Source organism: Pan paniscus, chromosome 18, assembly GCF_029289425.2.
Source record: "Pan paniscus chromosome 18, NHGRI_mPanPan1-v2.0_pri, whole genome shotgun sequence".
Classification (NCBI taxonomy): Eukaryota; Metazoa; Chordata; class Mammalia; order Primates; family Hominidae; genus Pan; species Pan paniscus.
In genome coordinates, this window is record NC_073267.2 from 36,381,990 (window position 1) to 36,402,500 (window position 20,511).

At 42.6% G+C, this 20,511-nt stretch overlaps 1 protein-coding gene across 1 annotated transcript; it reads left to right on the forward strand.

Moving 5' to 3' along the window:
- Positions 1–16,764: 16,764 nt before the first annotated feature.
- On the forward strand, positions 16,765–18,091 carry LOC129394265 (ectonucleotide pyrophosphatase/phosphodiesterase family member 7-like). The gene has a single exon (XM_055100179.2). It carries the CDS (start codon positions 16,940–16,942, stop codon positions 17,327–17,329), a length of 390 nt encoding a protein of 129 aa, XP_054956154.1. The 5' UTR covers positions 16,765–16,939; the 3' UTR covers positions 17,330–18,091.
- Positions 18,092–20,511: the final 2,420 nt, after the last annotated feature.

The window sequence follows — 20,511 nt, forward strand, 5'->3', positions numbered from 1 at the left end:
GGAAGTTCTGAGGATTTTAGGAGTTGTATGACAGAAAATGGGGTTGAAGACCAAATATATATTTCATAATATGACATTGGTGGTTTTATTGACTGCAGATTCAGTTACCCATGGTCAACCATGGTCCATAAATAAAATTCCAGATGTATATACATCATAAGGTTTAAATTGCATAAGATTCTGAGTAGTATGATAAAATTTGAGCCATTACATCCCAGTCTGCCCAAGATGTGAATCATCCCTTTGTCAAGTGCATGCACATTATATATGATATCTGCTCACTAGTCATTGACATAATCTGTACCTAACATCCAACCAACAATATCATCATGGCTCACGGATCCAAGATCACGTGAAGCAGATGATCTTCTTTCTGACATATAGTCAAATAGAAGGTCAATAATAGCCCAAGACTACATGGCAATGCCTACTGCATTTGCCTCACTTATCACATAGCCATTTTATCATCTCACATCAGTGCAGAAAGTAGGGTGATTATAGTACATGATATTTTGTGAGCTCACATTCACTTAACTTTTATTACAGTATATTGTTACAATTGATCCACTTTACCATTAGATATTATTAATCTCTTATTGTGCCTAATTTATGCATTAAATTTTATTATAGATATATATGTATTTTTAAAAATTATTGTATGCATAGAGTTCAGCACTATTCATGTTTTCAGGCATTCACTAAGGGTCTTGAAATGTATCCCCCATGTATAAGAGGAAATTACTGTACTTATTTTGTTGAAACACAAGTTTCTCCACTTCTTCAGTTTAAACTATTCAGGATAAAGCAATCTAATACAAAAAATCTAGGTCTAGGAAAACTGTACTCTATTCTATGGCAAAACACAGCATACAGACCAGGGTCAAGGATCCCTGCAAAGACTTTTCAGCTGCCAGTGCAGAAGAGCCTAAGAGAGATCAGTGTCCTTACCTTCACTAATCCTCTCCTAGGGAAGATTCTGGTAAGTTTGCTTAGTTCTAGCTATTCATTCACCCTATGTAGGGCACAAACAATGCTTAAATTCAGCTTTCATTTTAGCTCCTTCAAAAAAACACACACAGAGGAAATAGCTCTCCCTTAAAAGCTTAACCAATCTGAGTCTTGTCTCCTTGTCAGAGAGAAGCTTATAAAGAAACGCCGGGGAGGTATGGCAAGTTGCCAGGGAGGACTTTCTAATATATAAAATATATATAAAGGAACCATAAACTCACTGGAGCTACCAAGATGTGCCAACAGTTGTCCCACTACCTAGTGGGAAAAACAACAACAACAACAACAAATCTTTGTCACTTTAGGTAAACAAAAATAGTATGACTCTCTTGGCATTTTTCATGATAGAGAACCTAGTTATAAGTGAGTCATGTTATAATAATATAGACTGTTTTCAAACTGATCCCTCAAAGAAAGAAGGTCAATAAGAAACATATTTGTATGCCTATAGTATTCACTAGCTGGTCTTATTTCCAACTGCAAGGTAAATAGGAAAGACTTTCTGACTCCAGTTTTATAAAGTACAGCCTCTTGAGGTTGTCCCTTTCCAATTCTAGTCTATCTGGACCCATCTCACAGAGAAGGATGATCCAGTTAGTGCTGTGTAGTACACAGCATGAAGTCATTTTCCTCAACCCTCCTCATTATGTGGCAAATGTCTATATAAATTCTGCTTTTTCAACATGTAAAGCATATGCCATTAAATCCTACATTAATAAACTAAAAGCAAAAAAGCACAATGGATAGCTTAATTGAATACATTCAATTATCTTGGAAATTTATGTTTTGTAATATTGAAAAAGATATCCACTATATTATCCTTAATATATGACAATGCTGGACATATCAAAACTATGGAGACAGCAAAAATATTAGTAGTTGACAGGGGTTAGTTGGGAGGGAGGAATAAAAAAAGAGAGATGAATTTCAGGGCAGCGAAAGTATTCTAATGGCATGTACAATTATTATACATTTGTCCAACTATATAGAAGGTACAATACCAAGAGGGAACTAAGATATAAACTATGGACTTTGGGTGATTATTATGATCCAGCAATGTAAGCTTCTCAGTTGTAACAAATGTACCACTCAGGTGGGAGATATTGATAATGGGGGGAGCTATGCATGTGAGGGGGGATGGCATATATGAAAAATCTCTTTAGGTTCTTTTCAATATTGCTGGGAATATAAAACTTCTCTTAAAATAAAGTTATTAATTTTTTTAAAAGATTTTCACTGCATCTTCTATTACTAATATATTACTATAATATATTGCCATATATTATAGCAAGATGTACTCAATTTGAAACACAATATGAATATTCTCTCCAGAATTATAGTATATAAAAGTACATAAAGCAAATAACTATATTAACAGGCAAGAAAATAACGGATACATGATTGATTTTTTAAATTTCATAATTATAAACAGAAATTTAACAAAATATAAAACAAAACTGAAACCTATATAATTAAAATGAAACAAATTTTTTATTTTAATTTTAAATCAGAAATCATTATTTATTTTATCTAACTATTTTACTGAAAGGTTAATTGAATAAGAACAGATTATAATTACCTAATATTACCATAGTAACTTCTGTATAGAAACCTGTTAAATATTCACCAAAATTCCAAAATCTAACAGCACAGAAACTTAGTATTTCATATTAAGTTGCAACTGACGCAAATGAAATAAGCACCATGCTATGTTATATCACCATGTTATTCACTATTAAATAGAATTTTTAAGACACCAAAATTAAGTTGGGGCTGTAACTGCTGTGAAGAAAATAATTCATATAACAGTCATAAGACTGTCATTCTTAGAAATGCCTACATGCAAAACTGGCCCTTCGCTGGTGTTTGGAAATTTGCATTTTAAAGGTTTGTCACCATTTCCTGAGAAAAGCAGCTCACTGTACCTAAACTGTTTGCATAAACAATGTGGTTGACTCTGAACAGCTGCTTTTCTTCTGGAAGTGTGGATTTTTTGTATATGTGTGAGAGAGAATGCTTATGTAACTAGCTTCCATAAAAACCTTGGATACTGTCTTGTCAGACTCATATTGGTAGACAATACTGCCCATGTGCTGTCAAAATTCAAAGCTACAGAAATTCAGCACATCCTGGTAACTTCACAGGACAGGGCTCCTGGAAGCTTGTGCCTGGCTTCCCCAAGACTTGCCACATGCCCTTTTGCCCTGAGCCAATTTTACTTTGTATTCTTTCACAGTAACAAATCAAAGCCCAGAGTAGGACTGTTTGCTGAGTCCTTACAAGTGAATCACCAAACACAGAGGTGGTCTTGGGAAACTCTGACACAGTGGCATTACATGAAATTAGTTTTCTTTAAGGTGATGTGACCTGTGACTACCATCAGAAGGCTGTTTATAGAATACCTTTCCCTAATCTGTTTTCCTTAACAGTTGCCTTTGAGATTCCTGTATTTCCGCATGAATAAATCCATAAAGGAATAGAAATAATTATGCCAAAAAAAATGAAAAACAAGCAGCAATCCTATTTTAACCAGAATAAAAAATTGAGAATATGGATGATTAAAAATACACCCCATAGTATGAAAGCTTCTAGAAGAGAAACAAAAAGATCACAGCCAATTGTCTTCAACTCTCCAAGGTTTCTTTTATAATAATTGGGGATCAGGCCAGGCGCAATGACACGCACCTGTAGTCCCAACTACTCCAACGGCTGAGGCAGGAAGATTGCTTGAGATCAAAAGTTCGAGGTTGCAGTGGAGATTGTGCCTGTGAATAACCATTGCACTCCAGCCTGGGAAACAGAGTGAGACCCTGTCTCTAAAATGTATTAGTAGGCTGGGGGCGGTGGCTCATGCCTGTAATCCAAACAATTTTGGAGGCTGGGGTGGGCGGATCACAAGGTCAGGAGATGGAGACCATCCTGGCTAACATGGTGAAACCCCATCTCTACTAAAAATATAAAAATTAGCTGGGCGTGGTGGTGCACGCCTGTAGTCCCAGCTACTCGGGAGGCTGAGGCAGGAGAAGCACTTCAACCCAGGAGGCAGAGGTTGCAGTGAGCCGAGATCATGCCACTGCACTCCAGCCTGGGCAACAGAGCGAGACACAGTCTCAAAATATATATATATATATTAATAAAAACATACGTAAAATAATTTGCATCATTCAGGTCATTGTGATAATTATAGAAATATATGTAGCCATTGGTTATAATACTGTACTATCGATCATAGAGCTCATTTAATTTGTTTCTAATCTTTTTTCTTAAGTTCTTATAAAACTAAAAATATCTATTAAAACTAAAAATCATCTGTTAAAGGCAGTTCTTCACAGAACAGGTCAAAAAGTCAAAAACCGCATTTAAAATGTAAGACGAGTTATCCACTTCTCCTCCCAAACAGTGGGTTTTTATTATTAAGGTCCAATAGGACTTTAAACTCATTTTGGGGAATAAAGGAAGTTATGGACCAGCACGATGGCTCATGACTATAATTCCAGCACTTTGGGAGGCTGAGGCAGGAGGATCACTTGAAGCCAAAAGTTTGAGACTGGCCTGGGCAACAGAGAGAGACCCTTGTCTCTAAAAAATAAAAAATAAAAAAGTTAGCTTGGTGTGGTGGCATAGGCTTGTAGCAGTCTCAGCGACTTAGGAGGCTGAAGTAAGAGGACCACTTGAACCCAGAAGTTTGAGGCTGCAGTGAGCTATGATCACACTATTGCACTCCAGCCTGGGAAACAGCAAAAGACTCAATCTCAAAAAAAAAAAAAATTCAAGAAAGTTATATATAGATGGTTAAAGGTGTGGTAATCCAACCGACCAAATATTCCAGCTAAGTAACAGATTACCAATATTCGAAGAAATATAACACCAGAAAAGTGTTTTACATTAAAACTATGTCAAGTTTGAAAATTTAAAAGACACCTTAAGTGTCTTAACTTAATTTGAAAATTTAAAAGACACTTAAAGTTTGAAAACTTAAAAGAAACTTAAAATCTTAAAGGACCAGCATCACTTACACTGTCACTGTGCTAAAGATATAAATAAGTTTAGCATTAAAGATTAATAGAATACCAGACATACTTTAGAATAGGTAGCTAATTCTCTTAAAAGAAAATCATATATAGTTGTCAAAAATACCTATGTTAGAAATGTGTTCTAATAATATTTTCTTTAGGGATGAAATTCAAAAGAAAACAGTAAAAGTAGAGATATTAGAAGAGGTCATGAAAAGGGAATTGCACTAAATCAAAGTGTCCCAGAACACAGAGACTTGGTATACTTAGCATATCACCTTATATTTTTCTCCATAACATTATATAAAAGATGTCAGCTTCTCCAAACTGCTCGTCTGTAGACTACTTCCAATTGAAACTTGAAACTCTCGAAATGTGGCTGTGTTATGATTCCATGTTGGAGGGAGTTGGGATGTATGTGCTTTGGACAAGCTGGTTCCAGTTACTGCTGCCAGACTTTTGTTTCAGAATGCATCCAGAAGAACTTATCAGGGATTTCAGTACAAACTAAGTATTTCCACAAGGAGCAGATAACAAGACCACAGTTTTTCTCACACATTACCCTTAGGTTTTGACAATTCTGTAAAAGTGTGGGCACATGTAGTCAGAAGTCAAGACCATTTTCCCTGACCCTGTACACGTAGCTTCTGCAGTTACAAAAGAGTTACATAGGATCTTGGTAGATTTGTTCCTCCATATTTGGACACCAGATATACCAATCACATCAACAGCTCACATTACACCTCAAAAATGGTTCTTTTGAAAAGGGTACTGCCAAAGAGCTTTTAAAAGTTAAATCTAATTGGCTTTTTAGTAATCTTACTTGTTAGAATTGATACTCCCTCCTTAAAATTCTCACATTTTTATTTTTGCCACATCACTTCCTCTGACTCCTCTCCTACTTTTCTCTAGCCACTGCTCATTCTCCTTTACCAATTCTTTTTCTCCTGGGGGCAGGAGGGAATGTTGACATTCCCAGGGTTTTGTCACTGGATGCCTTCTCATTCTACATCTGCATCATGGACAGTTGAGATCGATGACTTTGCCTAATAATTATAACAACATCATTCTACGTCCGCATCTCCAACCTCAGAGTTGGAGGGAAGGGAAGTTACTCTTCTCTGTTGACCAGCTGTACTTCTCCATTCAGTGAACACATCCTACTCCTTTCTCCTGTGCAGTATAAAGGCCAGTACACAACCTGGAAACCTATGAATGATCCAAGATTTCTCTCTCCCCACTAATGTTTTATATTGAATGTTCACTAAATCATATTAACTGTACCTCTTTTCTGCTTCTGCTTTATATTTCTACTGCTACCAAATAAATATGTTTATATTTCCTAGATCAACATGGCCTCTTCATTGATGGTTTTCACAGGAAAAAAAGTCCCTACCAACTATTATTTTTTTTATAAATAAAAAATTAAGTAAAACAAATGAAGAAGCCATAAGGGCAAGAAAAAGACCAACATTTTAAAATGAGTAAATGGAGTAAATTTACTTTATTTTATCATGGATGGGTGAACACCTTACACTAGATTGACAGTAGTTCGAGCATCGAACTACAAGGAAACTACAGCTTTAACTACTGCAAAACTTCCTTTCTCTAGCTTACTTTCTTGTACTCAGAATACAATATATAAGATATATAACATACCAAATATGTATTTTCATCAGCATGGGCATTGGCAGCACTAAATCCCATGTCGTTCAAGGGCCAACTGTAATTACTGATTCATTTACTAACTGCAAAGAATTTATTTTACAAGTTAAATAGAAGTTCTAATTATATAAAAAGTCTAATTCATTATTATGTGACTATTAAAAAACATGCAATGTAATAACTTAAAAATTTGTTTTCTTATTTACACAAAAAGATCATCTAGAATATTAGGAACCATAATAAAATAATAATTTTTTCAAACAATACTGAGATTATAAACTACCTACAATTAACTTTTTAAATAATTAGAAAATCTAGACTACTAAGTATTTTTTAAATGTGTGCAATTTAAACTGATTTTTTTAAACTGTTTTTTTGTAATCAAAACATCTTTATTCTTTTTTATCTATGGTAGTACCATCAAGAGTAATTCACTCTCAGAAATCTTACCTGGATTGCTATTTATAGAAAGCTCTTCATATTTCTTTCTTTTGTATTCAGAAATTAGTTCGGCAATGCTATGTATAAAAATAAATGAAATTAATATTTTAATACCATTATCAAAAACATTTACCAAATATACTAAATTATTAGAGTATCTTGAACAATATCAGGATGTTAATTATCCTATACACTTCTCTTCTGTAAGCTCTACAAACTTCTTAGTACCTTTCTAATTAAATAATAAAAACAGGTGAAGTACTCATGAAGTGAAGGCAGTATAGCTCAGCAAACTATCTCACATCAGCTTGACATAATGGAAAGTCACCTTCCTGGCTCTTACTGGAAGGTCCTGGCTCTATAGCCAACAGGTATTTGCTCTTAAACAAGTTGCTTCTCTTATGCACAATGTCTTCTTCTAGATTTTACTATCTTCTTTCACTAGGTTGTTATATAGGTTTAATGAAGTAGCATTTTTAACATTCACAGAGAAATAGTAAAGCAGTGGAATTTGTTCTTGAACTTTATTGCTGAAACTATTTTGAAATCCCAAATCAAACCCAACGTGTATTTTTTCATAGGTTCTAATATTCAAATGCTTCAGTTTAAGAAAAATGTTAAGTCCTAATTTTGCTTATTGTTCTATTATTTGTGGCTTATAATTCAGGGCATCTCAACTATTTCATAATTCATAAATAAATTAATTTATGAATACATTATTTCATTAAAATAGGTAACATGATTGTTCAGTATTATTGAGCTCATCAATTCCAAGGGCAGAAAACTAACAGATGTCAAGATCTGGCTTGGGCTACCACTATTACTTCTCTGCAGACTCTAACTGAACCAGCAGATGTTTGCTAGAATGATGGTTAATCTCCATCAGTGATGTTATCTCCAACTGACATGGAAGACAAAACCCTACTTTCATTTTTTTTAAGTTCCATGAAGTAGATGAAAGTTGACATTTTCTCATTTCCAAGATACATACTAACAAAATATTTACACAACACCCCATGTGTTACTTATCTCCATTCTCAGTTTATAGATCACCTTACACAAATGTTTTTGTAGTGCAAAATCACAATTCAAATATAAGGGGCCACCCATTTTGTTTTGATTCAAACTGTGACTTAGCTAGCCAGCAAACAGTCAAATGACCTTCCCCTGACTGCAAAATATGAAATGTCTCACGATGCTAATTTTCTCTGTATTGTTCCAATTTTAGTATTTGTGCTGCCAAAGCAAGTACAAAGCCTTACTTTTACATATAAATGCTGATAAGTCATGGATGAGGGTTAGCTCTGTTAAATCTAACTAACCAACTTGAGACTCAGATAATTCCAATGAATGGCTTCCTATAAGGTAGAATCTGAAAATATTTTACAAACTTGAGACAGTGATGCAAGCAGGTTGGGAGATCTTCATTATTATAGAAAACAAATCACTTGAGGGGCCAACCACAAGTTGATGCCTCCTACTCTAAGGAAGGATGGCATAGAAGCTTCCACTACCTGAGAAAAGCTCTTACACAGTTTATTTAAAAAGTCTCAGGGTACAGATCTGGTAGCAATAAAGAAAAAACTGTGATCTCTTTCTACAACATTATTTGAATATCTCTGACAGTTTAGAACTATCCCAACTAATATTTGAAGAGAAAAAAAGGGACTCAAAAAGTAACTCACCATGAAGGTCTAGAAGCCCAGGTTAAAATGCGGGCTCTACAGCAGGTTTTGAGTGTGGGTGAAAGTGTCAATTTGCTCAGTATGTATGTTGATAAAGTTAGAATATCCAGCTAACAGAGCAAGGTTCTGCTGTTTTGGAAACATTGGCTGAGCATATAAGTATGTGCAAGTGAACTAAAAAAATAGTTGTAACTTTGAAGCCTTTTTATGGATCAACACGAAGATTGAGGGACCTCAAACAGAAAGGGCATCCTGGTGGCAAAGGTTAATCATTACCAGACTGCAAGAGTACTTTCAATGGCAAGAAAGCAGCAACAGAATCAATGAAAACAAAGCAAAAATTAGAATACCCTTTCCCCTTCTCCTTCTGACTTGTAGACACTGATTGTCTTCCTTGGACTTAGGGAACCCCTTAGGTTCTTGAAAAATTCAATGATCAGGCTATAGTAGATGGTCCACAGTACACAGCACAAGATTTTTTGATAAACTGGACATTTTGAGACCCAAATAACTAATTAGAAAAATCAAACATGTGAAACTACTTTATCCTATGCATAGGGGTTATACTGGAAATAAAATGTACAACATTGGAATCCCTAAGGAGAAAAGTCCTAAAAGTTTCAATATCAAGAATCCTGCACCTGCTGCTACTTATCTAGCCTTTTGCTTGATTTCTGGCTGATGAAGTTGCACAACTCTTGAAAACTTAAAAACTTGAAAATTTGTCACTTGAAAACTACTTGAACCAAACTATGAAATCTCACCTGATATATAAGATGCAATTGTTACAATTATTTTAAACTTCAATTTAGTGTTCACTAGCCTTTTTATGTAAAGACTTACACTGAATTCCCAGCCTCAGAGGCATAATCTTCTGCAGTCTTTCCACACACATCTCGAGAAAACATATCAATATTGTGCTGCAGAAGAAGAATGACTATATCTTTGTGTTCACGAATAACAGCAAGTGTGAGGGCCGATCTAAAATAACAGAGAGGTAATTAAAAACTTTAATGACATTTTAAAAGCTAAGTTTATATACTTTATCAACTTAATATGTTGTCTGTCCATGTAGAATTAACCCAATTACATGTACTAAGAAACAAGCATCTTGGGTGCTCAAGGGTTTATCTTTGCAAGTTACCACAAAGGTTAAAAGCAAGGAACAAAAAGGAAGCCTCTTGTCCCACTGTGGTATGACATAAAGTTGCTAACTTAAAGTTTTTTGATGGGCAAGAAACTATGCTCAGGCCACCTATCTACAGTAGGCAAATTTAAGTGAAAAATTATTCATTTCTTCCCTAGTCTGATACTATACATTATAATGCAAAATCAACTAAAGGGTCAGATAAGAGCTATCTGCAGGCTTAAAACAATAATATTAATAGGAATGCTAATAGTAGTAGTCGTAGCTTCAGTTAATGATGCTCATAAGCATGTGCTAGGCATTTAATTAAACACTATATATAAATATATGTATATGGAGGATAATAATATGTCCTTCAAGGGTGTTTGTGTATAAGTAACATAAGTAACATCATATATATATATAAAATATAAATATTGTATATTATATATTATCTACAAAATATATAATATACATTATAGATTATTATCTATAAAATATATATTGTATATATTATATATGATGTTACTTACATATCTTCTTACATACATATGTTTGGGTATATATATATTATATATATGCACATACTTATATGCTCAGCCATTGTTTCCAAAACATCAGCACCTTGCTCTGTAAGCTGGACATTCTAACATTATATATATATATATATATATATATGTGTATATATGTATATATGTGTGTGTATATATATGTACGTGTGTATATATATATATATAATGTTACTTACACCCAACCACCCTTGAAGGATATATTATTACCCTCCTTTTCACAGAAGAAAACATACTTGGTGATAAGTAATGTTACCAAGGTCACACATCTAGCAAGTGGGAAAACTAGGGATTAAATCCAGTCCTGTGTGAACCTAAAGCTTGTTTTCATTAAAGTAAAGTTTTATCCATTTAAAGCTATCTTTTCTCCCTCTCCCCATATCAATTAAAAACAACACCAAAACACAGTAGAAATGAAAAACATGAAACCTCTTTAGCTAACATAAGATCATACAATCAAAAGCATCACATTATTATATTATAAATAACACCACATCATATTACAAATAACAAACATCTATCAATATACAAAGCTTTCTATATATAGAAGCCTTTTATGTGTATGTCTATATAGAGAGACAAATCCTGCTATATACTGTTCTTTATGTTACTCAGTCCAAATAATTGTTTTTCTACCTGTGATGATCTGTGTTGATATTTCTCACTATATCCCAATAATTAAAAGTTAGTCTTCTTATTAATATAATATTTGTGACTTGAGTGACCGCTACCACTCTACAATGACACTCAGGTTTAAAAACAACACAATAAGAACTAAGGTCTGTACCTGTTAAGACAATTAACTGCATTTATATTTGCATTTTTCTTTAATAAAAATTCCACCATTATCAGTTTTCCTAGATGCGCAGCCAGTAAAAGTGGTTGACATTCAATCTGTAAAACAACAGCAACAATTTATAATCACATAATTACATATTTATCAACTGAACTGAAAACCTTATGTAAGATCCTGTGAGCTTAAATATATACAATTGAAAGGACATAAGAGGTAGTCCCTTTCTTTTCACTCCTCGGTGCTTTTCTACGTTCTGCTCCTTCCGCTGGAAACAGCCTCCTCTGCCTCACCACAAGAACTCTGGTCATCTCCAAAACTCACTTCAAACATTTCCCAGTTCCAAGAATCTTTGCTTCTGTCACAGCATTTAGCATGGCATGTTTCAAGGATTTTATTGTTTCCCACCTGAACCAAGAGCTTCTTGAGGGCAGCAGCTGTATTTTTTTCTCTATGTCCTCAAACTCTAAGACACAGTAATAAATGTTTCAGGTATTTTTATAAATGATCTAAATTATTATCTATAGAGCGGTGTTTCTTAAACTATTAATATATTCCAAAGGATATTTACTTTACCAGAAGTTCAACATTATACCCCAAAAGAAAGACTTCATGATCACCCATGTTTGAAAAATGTTACAAAACTGTGCATTATGTGTCTAGTATTTGAGAAATCTTTTGAACTTCACCTAATCCCTATTTGTAAATACTTATTTTGGAGAACGTTAACATTTGAGAAATGAGTTTCACGGATACAGTTGTGAGAGCTTACCAGTAAAGGTGGAGGTTTCCTCTGGGTGATACACACTTGCCTCATTCTCTTCTAACCATGGTGTCAGAATCTCAGATGACAACGTCAGGTGCGAGCACCTAATGTTGTCGTCTGAGATTCTGACACGATCGACAGTTCATTTGAAGCCTATCTCTTTTTAATTTGGAGAGCCAGGCTCTGAATTAATAGAGATAGGTTTCAAATGAACTTTCACTGCTTATTATTAAATAGTCCATGGGTTTTCTCTAGTAATATTTTTATCTTAGCTGTCAGAAAGCTCTGTATGAAATATTATTCTCAATTACAATCTTAGGACCCTGATGCAAATATTTATGTAATTATAATCTTAGAACCCTGGTACATAATTCCTTTAAAAATTTATTTGTATTCTAGTTTCCATATTAATTCTTACTTAACTTTTTTATTTTAGGTAAAATATAAATCAGAAATAAAAATACAGTGGCTTATCAATTAAAGCTCTAATAATGACCTATATGAATTATTTATAGCATAATGAAAGCCACTAAATTATTTGCATCATTCATTTATTTATTTATCTATCTATCTATCTATCTCTCTATCTATCTGAGACGGAGTCTGCACTCCAGCCTCAGCAAAAGAATGAGACTCTGTCTCAAAAAATAATAATAGTAATAATAATAATTTTTAAAATAAAGAAAAAAGTATTCATGACTCTTGTTAAAGACAGGTAGGAAGACATTATTCCAGGGGGGCTACCACAATGGGGTTTTGCTGTAGGAGAGCGAGATTGGGCTCAGTCTCACTCTACAAAGGATGAGTAGGATGTACAGTCCAGGAGCAAGGGTGCCGGGTGGGTGGAAAATGACAAAGAGGAGACATTGAGGAGAGGGCATGCTTGCTCGGCCAACTCAGCAGGAATCTTCCTGAAAGCAGGCCAGGGTAACAAGATATCGAGAGTGGAGGATGAGGAATTTGATCAAATATTGAGGGTGATCCCATAGGATTTTCACTAAACTGACCCAGCAGGACTCTTGCTAAACCTGAACTAAACAAGCCGAGGACAGAGCCCAAGGTCAGCGCCTTGAAGGCTTAGTGGAGTAGAGTTAGGTCTAGGAGAGGGTCTGTCACCTGACAGCCATCTGATCATAAGAACGAAGTAGCTTATCTATCTTTTGTCCAATAACCTTTCTCTAAGCACTGTACCCCAAGGAAAGAAGGCAAATGTTAAAAATCGAAGAAAGAAAAGGAAAAAGTCAGTGGTGTCAAGATACTCACAGCTGCACTATTTTTGTTTGTTTTGTTTTGTTCTGTTTTTTTGAGACAGAGTCTCGCTCTGTTGCCCAGGCTAGAGTGCAGTAGTGTGCACTTGCCTCACTGCAATCTCCACCTCCCAGGTTCAAGCAATTCCCATGCCTCAGCCTCCCAAGTAGCTGGGATTACAGGTGCGCACCACCATGCCCAGCTAATTTTTGTATTTTTCGTATAAATGGGTTTTTGCCACATTGGCCAGGCTGAACTGCACCATTTTTTAAATAAAATGTTGTCAATAGCCCCAAAGCCTGACAATAGAATCCCAAGTGAACAAAGGCTGGTAAATTGCTGCCTCTTGAAGCAGCTGAAGCTGAACGCTGGGGCTTGGGAGCCAGAACGCTTGGGTTCCAGCTCAGCTCCTCCAGTCACCAAGTGACTTTAACATCTCTCTGCCTCAGTTTCTAACCTGTAAACTAAAGATTGTACTAACTCCTACCTCAAGAACTACCTCCAAGCTTCAGTGAGATCGTGGCTATTGCCCAGTGCCCACGGACTGTGGGAAATGTCCTGTAGCCATGAGCTACAATCAACCACTGCACACCCTTTCCATCCAAGCGCTCTATGAGATCGGGGAGAAAATGGAAACCTATATGGGGTGACCCAAGGAGCTCCCCAGCAAAGCGGGATTGAAGTACAGAGCCAAAAACCAGAGGAAGAGTTACCCAAGCATGGCTGGGATGTCCTGAGAGGAGCAGGAGCAGACCTTTCATGCCATCTCCAGACCAGGCCCAGGCAGGTAAGAGGGTGAACAGGACCAGGAATTCGCACGACCCCGGGGGGCCGACAGGAGAACCTGCAGAACCATGGACCCCAGACCTGCAAGACACCAAGATCTGCGCCGGCCCCAAGCACACCCCAAATGCACCTCAACAGGGGCCTGGCCAGGCCCCTGGACCACTGCCTCGGCTCCTCACTCAGGCCCTGCCTCCCTGGCGGCCCTCTCGAGCCCTACCCCACAGCCAGCTCCTACTTAAACCTAGCAATGCCCCCCAGGCCTGCAATTCTATTATCAGCTTGAACTAGGTCCCGCTGAGAGTGACAGGAAACCCAAATAATGGAAATTGCAACCAGGCAGAGTGTGTTGAATTCTCCCCGGGAGGATGCAGCCTGGAGCTGAGCTACACAGGACGCTGGGAAGCAGGCCCCTTCTGCGCACCATGGCCATCCCCAGGGAGCCCCTCATCAGGCGGCTTAGGGTGGCTTGCCAGCCAGAGGCATCAGATGGAGGAAAAATCAGAAAAGAAGAGAAGCAACGCTAGCTTCTGGCAAGAGGCTGGGACTGGTACGTGACATTCTCCTTTTGCCCCAGTGGCCAAAATGTGGTCACGTGGCCATGCTTTACTGCAAGGAATGCTGGGAAATGTAGTCTTTCTTCTTTGCAGCCGTCTTATCATGGAAACAGGGGAGAACGGATACTAGGGGACAACTAACCAGCTCTGCCACAGCTGAAAATCCAGATTCCGCCATGGCCTACAGGCTCCTCCTGGCCGACCCCCTCGGGAGCCCGGGTGCCTCCCTTCCTCCACGCCTGGTCCCTCTGCCTGAAGCCTTCCTGCCCTCTCTCCTGGCTCCAAGCATCCTGTGGGCTTCCCCCAGCGCTGGTGCCAGCAAAGCCCGATCTCCTCTCTCGAGGCCGCCTGCACTCCCCCTGTGCGTGCATCGCAACCTCTGTCCCTGACACACAGGGATCCTTACCCTCCCCAGGGTCTGTGCTCCCCAGGGAGGAGCCGCACCTCTGGGCGCCCTGAGCCCCAGCCCTGCAGGGCAGGCACCCCATGCGGTGGTTTCAGGCACCCGGCAGTCGCTCCATCCTGGTTTTCAGCCTTTAGTGCACAGAAGCGTGAAGAAGCGGGGGTCACTGGCACGGAGTCCTCCTTGAGAGTCCGGCCGGGGATCCGTACCAGTGGTCCCTGCCCACCTGGGTTAGGAAAGGCTGACTGGCCTGGGGAGGCTGTGGACGACGTCTGCGGTGTCATCTGAGTGCCACGGCCATCACTTTGAGACGGCGTCTGCTTGCTGCAGCCAGGCAAAGGTCTTAAGGAAGGCCAAGGCCACTGTCGACAGGTGTGTGGCTCCAGATTGAAATTGTGACAATACCCCCAGCCATGCCCTTCCATCTTCCCACCGTGCAATCAGTGCACCACCTCCCACCATGCAATCCAGAGCACCACCTCTCAGCAAAACCTCCAGGATCCACCTCAAACCCAGCCCCATCCCACAGCCACCACCCTGGTCCGGGCCACCAATAGCTCTTGCTCGGACACAGGCTGTCACCTCTCCAGGGAGCACCCAGTGTCCCTTCTGCCCTCGTTCTGGTCTGTCCTTCACCCACAAATGGAGAGTGTATTTTAGCATTAGATCAGTTCATGTCGCTCTCTCCCTTAAAACCCGCCCCTGGCTTCCACTGCCTGGCATGAGAATCACCACTGCCTGCCCCACGGGACTGGCCCTGCCACCTGCCCCATGCCCGCTCCCCTAGCTCATGGTCCCCCAGAGTCACTGGCCTCCACCATCCTCTCAGCCAAACCCCACCAGCCACCACTGCGTGCCACCCACCCACCCCGCCAGCCTCTCCATCATGTATTCCTCCTTCCCTTCTTTTGGGAAACTCTTTTCTTCTTGTTTGTTCATTTTATTTTCTGTGTCCCCAACTCGAATGGAGGCCACGCGGAACACTGTCTGTCTCATTCACTTCTGTGTCCCCGGAACCTAGAACCATGCCTGGCACACAGAACGTGCTTGATAGGTACTGAGACAGAGACATACAGAGAAGGAAAGAGGGAGAGAGACAGAGAAAGAGAGAGAAAATAAGAGAAGGGGAAGGAGAGATGGCGGAGAGGGAGGGAGAACCGCACGCTGAATCCAGGGGTTCCTCTCCCACCCCTCATGTGCCCATGGTAACAAAGGAGTCCCCCTCTTCTGACCCCTTGTTGTCAAAAAGTCCATCAAGCAAGAACGCCCGAGCCCCAGGCCCCCTCTGAAATTCCCAAGAAGGAAGCACCCCAAGAAGGAAGGCGCGCAGGACGCTGCTCTGGAGCCATCGGGTTCCCGGTCTGCTCACCACGCTCAAGGAGCCCTTTAACAGGAGCAGGAGGAGAAAAGACACCCAGCCTGGGGTTCCCCCTGGACAAGGCCATGCTGTGACCCAGGCTTGGTCCTGGCCCTGACCGTGGGAAGCCCACCCCACAGGCCCTCGCCCAGGCAGGCCTGAGGCCCATGCACCACTAAAGGCCTGGAGAGGGGGTCCCACCGCAGCCTCACCTGGGTCCCCTGGGGTCAGGGTAAGCTGGGACAAAGGGACCACCGGTTGCTATGGGAGAGGGAGAAGGCACAACTTTCCCAGTAGAATGGGCTCCTGCTGTGCTCTGAGCCCTGGGTCACTGTCCGCACTCTGGGGAGGGAGGAGAGGAGCCTGGAGCCCCAAGGGCGTGGCTGGCAATAAAGGCAGATGCTCAAGTTGATGCTGTCCCACGCACTTGAGGCTGGGTCCAGGGGTGGCACTGACATGGCTGGGGAGCCCACTCCCGAGGTATGACCCGGGGATGTGCACAGCCACATTCCAAAGACACACGGGATGAGATCAGCCCAGGTGACCCTGGGACTTTGCCCTCTTCAGCAGGAGCCAGCCCCGTGCACCCTGTGTGCCTGTCCATCTGGAAGGCCCAGCATGAGAGGCCCGACCGTCCTCCTCACTGTGGCTCTGCCCACGCTCCTAGCTCCCGGGGCCGGGGCACCGGTACAAAGTCAGGGCTCCCAGAACAAGCTGCTCCTGGTGTCCTTCGACAGCTTCCGCTGGAACTACAAGCAGGACGTGGACACCCCCAACCTGGACGCCATGGCCCGAGACGGGGTGAAGGCACGCTACATGACCCCCGCCTTTGTCACCATGACCAGCCCCTGCCACTTCATCCTGGTCACCGGTGAGTACTGCCCCGGGATGGGGCCTGGGGGTGGGAGGGCCTGAGAAAATAGGTGGCACAGAGCCCTGTCATGCAGGATAAAGGGGAGAGGTCCTTGCTCCATGCACAGGACACAGCCAAGGGGAACATTAGGAATACCTCACCGTTGGTAGCAACAGATCTGGGACAAAGAAACATGACCAGAGGGGTCCTTAAACCCGTGGCCACAGGCAGGGCAGCAACCCCAAAAGGCTTCAGGAAGAGGGGAGTGTGGCAGGCTCCCAGCCGGCTCCCACGGCTCCCCTCCCCTGCCCGCCCGTCCAGCTGGCTGTGTCAGCCTCTCCCTCTCTCTTGCATCGTTTCCATCTCCCAGCCAACACCTCCCTGACAGATCTGCCCAGGCTGCAGACAATACAGACACAGGTTTTTAAAAAGCCAAATATGGGGCCAGGCGCAGTGGCCCACGCCTGTAATCCCAGCACTTTGAGAGGGTGAGGCGGGCAGATCACTGGAGGTCAGGAGTTCGAGACCAGCCTGGCCAACATGGCGAAACCCCGTCTCTATAAAAACACAAATATTAGCCAGGCATGATGGCGCATGCCTGTAATCCCAGCTACACAGGAGAATTGCATGAACCCAGGAGGTGGAAGTTGCAGTGAGCTGAGATCGCGCCACTGCACTCCAGCCTGGGTGACAAAGCAAGACTGCATATAAAATATATATGTGTATACATTTTTGCTCCCGCAGCCGCGGCTTTTTGCCGCCGCTTTCTGCCGCCGCCTTTTGCCGCCGCCCCTTTTTGCCGCCGCCTTTTGCCGCCGCCCCTTTTTGCCGCAGCTTTCTGCCGCCGCCGCCGCCGCCGCCGCCGCCTCCGCCGCTTTTTGCCGCCGTCGCCGCCGCCGCGGCTTTTTGCCTCCGTCCCCGCCGCCGCCGCTTTTGCCGCCGCCCCCGCCGCCGCCGCGGTTTTTTGTCGCCGCGGCTTTTTGCCCCCGTCGCCGCCGCGGTTTTTTGTCGCCGCCGCGGTTTTTTGCCCCCGCCGCCGCGGTTTTTTGCCGGCGCGGCTTTTTGCCCCCGCCGCCGCGGCTCTTTGCCCCCGACGCCGCGCCTTTTTGCCCCCGCCGCCGTGGCTTTTTGTGGCTTTTGCCCCCGCGGCTTTTTGCCCCCGCCGCCGCGGGTTTTTGCCGTCGCGGCTCTTTGCCCCCGACGCCGCGCCTTTTTGCCCCCGACGCCGCAGCTTTTTGCCCGCCGTGGCTCTGAGGGCGGGAGCGGCACACTCGGCTGCCAGCTCTACCGGCGTCCTGGCTCGGGCAGCGTTGAGGGGCGCTCCTGGTCCAGCTCTCCCGGCTCGGGGGTCCCTTGCCTACGGGCCCGCGCCCAGGGCTCCCCGCCTTGGCCGCTGCGGCCTGCATAGAGCGGCGCTCCGCGCGGCCGCGATGGGAGAGAAGAAGGAGGGCGGTGGCGGGGGTGATGCGGCGGCCGCGGTGGGAGGCGCAGGGGCGGCGGCCAGCCGGGCGCTGCAGCAGTGCGGGCAGCTCCAGAACCTCATCGGCATCTCCATCGGCAGCCTGCGCGGGCTGCGCACCAAGTGCGCTGTGTCCAACGACCTCACCCAGCAGGAGATACGGACCCTGGAGGTAAGGGGTTCGTGGACCCCGGCTGGGCTCGAGGAGCGGCCCGGACACCTCCCTCCGGGCCCTAGTTCACTTCTGGCGGAGTTGCATCCTTGAGCTCGAGTCGCCCGGTTGGAGGCTTCTCCCTCCTGCACTCGCTGATGCAGCAGCCGGAGGACCCCGGTCCTGCCCTCACCTTGGGCAGGATTTCTGGGGCGGGTGCGTGGTGGGAACTGGGATAGAGGCTCGAGGGGCCCGTGGGTGGGGTGGGCTGCGCGCGGACATCCCCTTACCCCCCCCCCCAGGATTTCCATCTGGTCCAGCCCTCTCATCTTGTAGGTGAGGAAACCAAAGGCCTGAGGGAGAACTGACTTGCCAGGAACCCCTGTTAAGGAGAATTAACAAAGAGTGGTTATTAAAGAAGCACTGAGTTGGGAGTCAGACCTGGAGGCCCACACGCTTGGTTAAGACATTATACCACCTTGAATCCGGCATGTTGACTGAGGGTGAGCCACTCCATCCTCGTCTGATTGTGGGGTCTTGACCTCAAGGGGTTTCTTGCAGGAAAAAGCAAATAGGCTTGCTTTCCTAACTCTGTCCAGTACCTTAGGGACCCTGAGGACTGGAGAGATTCTTGGAGAGCCATCTGGTGTATGTCATGGGTGGGCCTTTTTTGAAGGTCAGTCTGCCCAGTGGGCTGGCTCAGCCCGAATGAACTGTCTTGAATCTTTGGAGTTGTCTGTGTACTTTTAAGGGCTTCTCATCCTTGCACCAAAAGATCCCCTGGAAATTAGGTGGGAAAACCTTAACTTTTGTGGGGCCTTGTGTTTGTCTTAAAAGTTCATGCACATGGCCAGGTGGGGTGGCTCACACCTGTTATCTTGTCCTGGATCCCTTGAGTCAAGGAGTTTGAGAACAACCTGGACAATATAGTGAGACCCCGTCTCTACAAAAAATGAAATATTATCCAGGGGTGGTTGTGCGCGTCTGTAGTTCCAGGTACTACTGTGGCTGAGGCGGGAGGAGCACTTGAGCCTGCACTGAGCTGTGATCTCACCAGTGTACTCCAGTCTGGGCCACAGAGCAAGACCTTGACGCAAAAAAAAAAAAAAACCAACAAGAAAAATTCTTGAAGATTTTGCATTCTGTCTCACTATCCATTGGTTTTCATGTCAAGATAATGTCAGAAATTCTTTACAATTGCTTCCAGAAGGAGTAGCCTTTTGATCTAGTGCACAGGTGTCCAGTCTTTTGGCTTCTCAGGGCCACATTGGAAGAAGAATGCTCCTGGGCCGCACATAAAATACACTAATGCTAACGATAGCTGATGAGCTTAAAAAAAAAAAAAAAGAAGGTTTGTGCATAATTTTCATGATACCCACCACCACAGATAGGCGGAAAAGTCCTTGTACTCAAAGGGTTGGACACGGCTGATCTAGGGTCTTGTCGTCCATTTTGGCTTTCTCCCTGATTCCAGAATGCAGGTAGAGATGTAGAGACGTGCTTTCAGGACAGCTATTGAGATAAAAAATTCGTTGTCATTTATTCCCAAGCACAGCTGTTTGTCATTTTCATTGAAAAAGTCTCCATTTAAACTGCTGTCACATATAAAATCTATTTATATAAGTCTGTATTTT

What these genes read in the sequence shown, in the direction of transcription:
- LOC129394265 (XM_055100179.2), top strand. Translation starts at nt 16,940, where the DNA reads ATGAGATCAGCCCAGGTGACCCTGGGACTTTGCCCTCTTCAGCAGGAG.